Source organism: Dysidea avara, chromosome 5 (genome assembly GCF_963678975.1).
Source record: "Dysidea avara chromosome 5, odDysAvar1.4, whole genome shotgun sequence".
Taxonomy (NCBI): domain Eukaryota; kingdom Metazoa; phylum Porifera; class Demospongiae; order Dictyoceratida; family Dysideidae; genus Dysidea; species Dysidea avara.
In genome coordinates this window covers 35,500,376-35,508,941 of record NC_089276.1, presented here as the reverse complement: position 1 = coordinate 35,508,941, position 8,566 = coordinate 35,500,376, and the positions used below count along the sequence as shown (strand labels likewise).

General features: G+C 37.5%; 1 protein-coding gene across 1 annotated transcript; it reads left to right on the top strand.

Annotated features, from left to right (window-relative positions):
- Positions 1 to 6,257: 6,257 nt before the first annotated feature.
- On the top strand, positions 6,258 to 7,067 carry LOC136255963 (zinc finger MYM-type protein 1-like). Its single transcript, XM_066048873.1, has one exon. The coding sequence runs from the start codon at positions 6,378 to 6,380 to the stop codon at positions 7,065 to 7,067; it is 690 nt and encodes a 229-aa protein (XP_065904945.1). The 5' UTR covers positions 6,258 to 6,377.
- Positions 7,068 to 8,566: the final 1,499 nt, after the last annotated feature.

Here is an 8,566-nt window from a genome sequence, read left to right as displayed (position 1 = left end):
AAGGCTATATAGAGCCAGTATTAACTTCCTGGTTGACAAGCTTTGCTTTAATAAGATAGTTTATTTGATCTGGTTTGAAACGTCAATGAAGAAAGTACCCGAAAAATTGTGAATATCTTTCTCAATGACTATTTCCCATAAAACAACTGAAAAATGACATATGTGGCCTCCTAGGCTACCAAACAACCTCTACAATTAACAGATTGTGTGGCACACTAAAAAAGGAACCACATGCAGGAAGTACAACTCCAGGGAGAAGACACATAAATAATGATTGACATTATTGATTGCCAATTGAGCAAGGGAAATATTAGCACCTAAGTAACACAACATCAACTTGGTTCAGCTTGGCTGGTTTAGATAGCACAAACAACTAGAGGGATTACTACTTGTTGACGCAAGTAACATTCTAATATCAGCACCTAGTCAAAACTCTGGTTAATTCATGGTGAACAACACCAGCTGTCATTGCCTGATTATTTCTTTACAGAGTATGTTCTGGTAGGCACACAGTTATCTAAACAATTTTATTTTTGTATACCATAGATCTTTAAGATTTGGTAGATGTACCAGGAGGTACCATTAAAACTATGATGTTTATGCATCTCACAAGTCAAAGTAACACTGGTATACAAGGTTATAAAATACATTTTGCATTTTCATAACTGATAAGCACAAGTAGGCTGGTGTTGACACCTCAAAGTCTGAGGTTTAGTTTTGTGGTGCACCACAAATCATAAACACACAAGTAGAAGGAAAAATTAGGAATCTTAAATTGGACTACAGATCAAAAAGAAGGAAAATTTGTGAAACAAGGAAATAGCTAAAAGATGTGAAACAAGGAAGGTTGCCTATACCGGCAGATATACGTATCTTATAAAAATTTGGTGGTAGAAAAGGTTTGGCAAAAAAACTACAAAACATTTGGCAGTAAACACTTTTGCAAATGGGTACTCCACCTTAATTTATGCATTTTTTAAAGCAATAAAGTTACAACTACAACGTATTTATACTTTATCTGATCAAACAATAAATTGTTGAGGGGCAAGTGACTGTGCTATGTCGTATATGTAACAGTACCATGCGCAAGTGTCATTTGATGGTTGTGAATGTCAAATGCAATGTTTAGTTGTTAATACAGTGAATTCGGGCTCCAGGCTCCAGCAGTGCAGCCTATCACACATAGCAAAGTGTTTGGATGAATCCCTCACAGTGCGATGAACTGTGCCTCCTTTCTTATCTCTTGATAGTGGTTTAAAATATTGCAGGACGGATTTCCTCATGTGGTTGCTAAGAAATTGGTGGAAAAACTTTGGCAATTCATATGATATTTGCAGATTTTGCAAAAAAATGTACTGCTAATTTTTTTTCTTTCTTCACAATATGGTACTAGTGCACAGTTAATCTCTAATTTAGTTATAGACTAAAGTTTAGGAATTTAATGTCCACTAGTGTGTCTGCAGGTATAGGTAACCTTCCTTGTTTCACCTCATTTAAACTATTCCCTTGTATCACTACTTTTTTCTCTTTGATCCCTACTTCAACTTAAATCAACGTGTATCTATTAACTACTCTAACTGATTAACCAAATCAGTGAGATTGAAATAAACAGCAGAAAAGCTTCTGAAATGCTTCACAAGTGTATTATATACAATTTTAGTTTTACACACTAACCTCACTGGTAAACTGTTGTAATCCTCCAATATTGATGGGTCCCTCCTCTGTGACATACAGGTTACAACCACCCACACACAGGTCACTTGTTCTACACACCATCCCACAGGTCACACTAACACCATTGTCCCACAACATGGCCTTGGATACGCCATACTAGTTCTTAGTAGCTATACTACCTGAAAGACACAATATCAATACAATGACATATACTATTAGTGTGGAACTATATGAGCTATATGACCTCAAATTACACTGGACATGTATAGCAGAAGAAATGACACTCTTACAAGTCAAACTTATCATAACACTTCAGTACAACACAACAGTACAACACAACTTATCAGAATATTACTGACAATACTCCTCCTCAGTGTATATTACAGATTGTAACACAGTGTGGGCACATCAAAGGGGTCACACAATACACTCACTAGTGTGGGACTAGTTTGAATTAAAAATTGTATGGTGTATTCAAGGCTCATTAGATGGAGCCTGCCAAAAATTCTGCAGAGTTACTTACGATAATGATATAACATTTTTAGTCACGTTTCACTCACTACTTATATAGTAGTACATTCACAAAGTGATTGTGGGCTTTAGTTTTTACAACTTCATTACATCAGTGGATCACAAAACTACCAGTCAGAGGAGGTTGGACGTGCTCTAAGCGCCACATAAATATTATTGCATTGCATTATTTGGTATTTCACGTGACCTCAATAGTAGACTGAGATATTCGAATGGTGCTTCACATAAGCTTCAAGGTGATGTACTTTGTTTTGTAAAAGCGCTTGGTGATTGGGGTGAAAAAGTTGCAGTTTGGTGTGTAGAACTTTCCAGAATAGTCACATACATATTCTATAATCAGAACAATGATACTTTACTGAATTAAACTGAGATCGATGCATAAACCTCTTCAATAAAACAAGTTTCACATAATTTGTTTTAGGGGCGCTTTAATCGTGTCCAACCTCCTCTGACTACTAGTCATTATAGAAAACAACATAAAGTAGCAAATTATTGATGTTAGCATTGGTTGGTATTGAAAAATTATAAACAGTCTGCAGTATCTAAAATAATATCACAGTATGGCAGCATATAGTAGTGAAACCTTGTTAATAGGCCACCTTTGGAACCCACAATAAGTCGCCCTATTAGTGAGGTGGCCTTATTAATGAAAACCTCACTAATCTGGCCATAAACAAAGTGGCCTTATTATCAAGGTTTTCAACAAATCAACACCTGGCTATAGTTGCTGTAACAACTATACACATACACTACAGGTTTCATTATTGACTTGGTTAAACACAATGATTACTATTAACACTCAGTATAAAAGTGATATAGCCACTACATAGCAGTAATAAAGTAACCTTAACCATGTACAGAGTGACTTGTTATGTAGCTGAATGCTAATAGTGCTGAATGCATTAAAGTATCTCAATTACACTCTTCACATAGTTGTATTTTGCATCATCATGTATTGTGGTTCATAATAGGGATCGAGGCAAAAAAATTAAAACCCTCTAATAGAACGCACAGCTTTGAGAGTGCTTCAAAAACCTTCCAGACCTTCCTCTAATGTTGTACAGACTGACCAAGAAGTAGTAAACACAAGGGAAGAGGTTTCAGATATTTAAAAAAAATTTCAAAATAGTCCTGATTTTCCATCTTCTTCTTTTTGTTTCATGCGTCTATAGGCCACAGGAAGTAGATATCAGCACTTAGAATATTCGGCATGTTTTAAAAACATTCCTACCCAAGTTTGTGTGGCATTAAAATCTTTACTCTCTAAGGCGATTGCGAGATATAGAGCAAGAGTCATGGCTTTGAGACGTCATTCACTCAAGAAGCCATAAAGTATAGCAGTCTAAAAATGCCATTTGTAGCAACTCATGAGAGGCCTACTTTATTCCACGGACTGGACTGGACTGGACTGGACTCGTGGAATGGACTGGACTCGCAGATTAAGCTGGAAACAGCTTTTAAACAATAATCCAGGAATTATCCATCTCTTGCAACATTGGAGACACCACTATCGAGCTACAACTGTGCTACTGCTGGCTCTTCCTTACAAGCCATGACACTAGCGCATGTACTAATTAATTAGAATACACTTATGATACATGTGTACTAGCAGTGATACAACGTGATAGAGGTTATTCTTGTACCACAGATGTTTTCCTTTGTTGCTGTAGCACTAGGTGTTACAGCTGTAGAGATGAGCCAGTAATTATTCTTAGCAGGTAGCTAGGTGGCACCACCAGGCAAGGTGATGGGGCTACGCAAATAATCTGGCTCATCACTACAACCCTAATGCTAGTGTTAAGTACTGAAACAACAAAGGAACTGAAACATGTACGCTACAACAATAGCTTCTGTCACGCTTTATCACTGCGAGTACACGTGTATCGTAAGTGTATTCTAATTGATTAGTGCATGCGCTGGTGTCATCTGACTTGTAAGGAAGAACAGTACCAGCAGTTATAGCTCAATAGCGGTGTCTCCAGTGTTACAAGAGATGGATAATTCCTGGGTTATTGTTTAAAATCTGTTTCCAGCTCAGTCCGCGATTCCAGTCCAGTCCAGTCCGTGGAATAAAGTAGGCCCTCATGAGACTAAAATGCATCAAGATGTAATAAGATAAGCATTAAACATAAACGCTGCTCACTGAAATTCAATTTTGAACAATTGAGTTCTTCAAATCGCATCAGTGAAGGAGGTGTGGCCCATACCGTCACTGAAACCGCATACTGGGCACTTTCCTAAGGGGTGCTACAGCTGTTTATCAGTCAAGAATTGACATAACAAGTCTTGTAAGCTACCAGAAACAGTATAACACTTCAAATCGAAAAGGGTGTGTGTCCCCTTTGTACGCGATCGAAAACAAAGGACAGCTCCAAGGCTTTGGGAAAATAATTTTCGTAAGAAAACAATACAGAATAACTATTAAACAGTTTAAAAGATACTTCTGTGTATAACATGTATTTTAAAGCAGTTTGTTCACTTGTACTTCATGCATGGGTGTGCTTTACGAATTATTTGATGGGCGACTGTAGCTATGTAGCTATATGTTTACTACCTATCTATGTACTATCTAGAAAGAGGCTCCAAGAACAATCAATAAAGACATTACTCCAGTGGGAAACTTCCCTCAAACACATTCCATATATGTGCTGATGTGTGCATATTTACAGCAGGCCCGTACCCAGGGGGGGTTCGGTAGGTTCGGACAAACCGCCCTCTTTACAGAGAGGTCCACTTTTAAATACTACTCACCTTAGTTTAGTTGTGCCACAGTGATCGATAGTTACTCCATATGAGTACATGGGGTAAATCCCACAATTACGAAAGATCCTGCAAGATTGCAATTGATTGTGGGTTTCATTTCTTGTGTGGTTTTGAGGAATTGATTGTGGTCTTTCGTGTAAATCTCGAGGTAAATCTGGTAATGGGAAGGGAAAAGCAGTTAGCTCGGGAAAGGAAACGTTCAGCTGCATCATGCCAGCGATTGGACAGCTTTTTCAAAAAGCTGAAGGAGTCCAAGAGTGTAAGTAGAGCGTTGGATAGCCGGTCACACAGTAGCTGTGGTCGTCGATAGTGGACAGCCTGGAAGCTCACATGAAAGTGCTGAACGCGTCCTAATATCACCCAATCAGGCAAATGAAACTTCAGGTAATGCTAGTTAAAGCTAGTGGGGGATCCTTTACGTAGAACATACGTAATTGCATGCTTAGTTGTACCAGCTTACCACTATTATACTAAGTGGCCACCTCATGTAGTTAATGTGGCTAACTAGCTATTCCCTGCAAGTTTAAGTTTTGGAATATACCCTGTAGCTCTTGCTATAGCTTATAAGCAAAAAGTGTGGATCTGACTGTCCACTCATAAATTAATGCGTATTTCAATCTGTAGTTATCATTATGCTTGTAAATGTAGATAATGTGTTGACTGAAACTGTAATTGCCAGTGAGTCGGATCAAATTTCATCCACTGAGATCCCTGATACTGAGGCTACACACTCAACTACTTTGCAAGAATCAGCAATGTCTACTCAACAAATATTGGATATTGGTGAGATTTATGCAGGTTCTGCATCACCTATTGAGTTCACCAGAGCTATGCAATCTCTTACTGCTGCTCAGAAATATGCATTGTTAACAAAGCACAGAGTGCCATCAAAAAATCCTGTGTTTCCTTCCCAGCATCTGGGTGGATGTAATAGTAGTTTTAGGTATGCATGGCTGGAGGAATATCCTTGGTTGGTGTATAGTGAGCATGTTGATGGCATGTTTTGTATTTTCTGTGCTATTTTCTGCAAGGATTCTTCAAAAGGCTACCGTGTAAGTAGGCCCTTTCGAATATGGAATAAAAAGAGTGAGAAAACCAAGGAACATGTTGGTTCAGCGTATCACCATAATTGTATGGGATTAGCTGACAATTTTAGGCACACGGTTGAGCATCCAGATGCAACCATAACAGCATGCCAAGATGTACGTGTAGTTGCCAACATTAAGCGAAACCAATTATTACTAAAATCCTTGGCTAGTGCAGTATTGCTTTGTGGTAGGCAGTGCATAGCTTTACGAGGCGATAATGAGAAAATTGATGCATCTGGGAACCCTGGAAATTTTTTAGCGTTGTTAAAGCTTTTGGCCATTCAAGATGCTGTGTTGAGGGATCACTTGCAGGCACCTGCAATGCGGAATGCCACTTATACTTCACCAAATATTCAAAATGATTTAATTGATGTAATGGCAAAGCAAATTTTAGGTAGTATAATAGATGAAGTAATTGCTTCACCATATTATTCCATCCTGGCTGATGAGGTTACTTCTCACAATATAGAACACCTGTCTGTTTGTGTTAGGTTTTTAGATCAGCAAAATAACATCAGAGAAGAATTTTTAGCCTTTTTTCCTTTGGAGAGAATCACAGGTGAAGCTATTTTGCAACCTATATTGAAATGTTTGCAAGATAATGACATCCCAGCATCAAATATGAGAGGCCAAGGGTATGATGGTGCTAGTAACATGTCTTCAGATGCAGTGGGTGTCCAGGGATGGATTAAAAGGGAAGCACCTTTAGCCACATATGTCCACTGCAATGGTCACTGCCTTAACCTAGTCATCAGTAAAAGCTGTAGCTTGCCTCAAGTAAGGAATGTTTTGGATCGAATGCAAAGTTGCTGTCGTTTTTTCTTGAATAGTCCTAAACGATCTGGATTGCTTGAGGTTATTGTTAAACATAATGTAGTCGATGGGACACGTCGAAAGCCTTTGTTAGATCTGTGTAAAACTAGGTGGGCTGAGAGGCAAAGTACCTATCAGCATTTTTACCAAGCTTTTGTATTCATTACAGAGGCTCTGGAAATGATTGGGTTTAAGTGACATTTAGAAAAGTACGGTAACACTTATGCAGATTGGGATACTGCATCCCGTAGTGATACTCAACAATTATTAGCCAGCATTACCAATTTTGAATTTATAATAGTGTTTCTTACTCAGAAACTAGGGGGGGTAAAATTTGTATATTTAAACAAGTAGAATAGGGATGGATCGAAGATGTGATTTTGAAAACACTGCGTAAACAAGAAAGTAATAGGGATGGTGATTCTTAATACATCGATACAAGCCAAGCAGCTTGATTTGTGTACATTGAATTTAAAATTCCTATTTCAGCTTTCTTAAATTCAATGTACACAAATCAAGCTGCTTGGCTTGTATTGATGTATTAAGCAGTATTGTGTATCACCATCCCTATTACTTTCTTATTTACGCAGTTTTTTCAAAATCACATCTTCAATCGATCCCTATTCTAATTGTTTACATTTACAATTTTTTACCTGTAACTCATTAGTTTTTACTCCAATTCTTCTACTATTGAAGTCAATACACACATTTTCTTCATTTGTTCTTAATCTTTTCAAACACTTTGCGAAAACTGTTATAAAACACAAACACACTATCCGATTACAAACGAATTTGGCACACCTAACAGTGGTTCAAAAGTGAATCCTGCTATCAATTTTAGTGTGAATTCGGTGAAATGTTTACGAGTTATGACCAATTATTCACGTAAAAATAAAATGATTTGCTGTCCTGCCTACAGGATAAACCGCTTCATGGAATAAACTGAAAATTTATAGAATATCTATCATAGGAGTGCCTTTTGGGGATTTGAAAGGAATGGAGAAAAATACCATGGAGATATAAAGCAAAACTGAAGGTGTGTAACTATTGCGCGATCAATAAAATCACAAAAATTTTATGCCTACTGGACAAACCACTTAAGGGAACCAGCCAACCCTACTCAGTGTGAAACAGCTAAAACAGTAAATTGTATCACCACTACTCTACACTGCTTCTACTCTACATTAAACATTGTATTGTGTATTCAAGGCTCATTTAATGGAGCCTGCCAAAAATTCTACAGAAATATTTCACCACATGTTGTTAGTCAAGTTTCACTTACTACTTATATAGTAGTACATTCACAAAGTGATTGTGGGTTTTAGTTTTTACAACTACATTAATCACTTGATCACATAACCACCAGTAATTATAGAAAACAACACACAGTGGTTAGTGTGCAGGAAAATAATGTACTTCGCTAGAAGTTTAAGGGTGCTCGCAGATATTTGAAGCCATACAATGCGTGATTTTATACTGTCTCTTATAACCAGACAACATGTAAAGTGAATCCATATGGTACTTATATTGGTAGTGGTTCCCTTTCTCTTCAACACAAACCAAACAGAATTTCGCTAGCCTTTACCATTCTATAGCTACGTGAAATTCTTTCCAGAGCACTTAAATCGAAACTAGTCCTTCATCTTTACCATTAGAATGCTGGAAATCATGCTAAATATACTTAAGGTTACAACTCA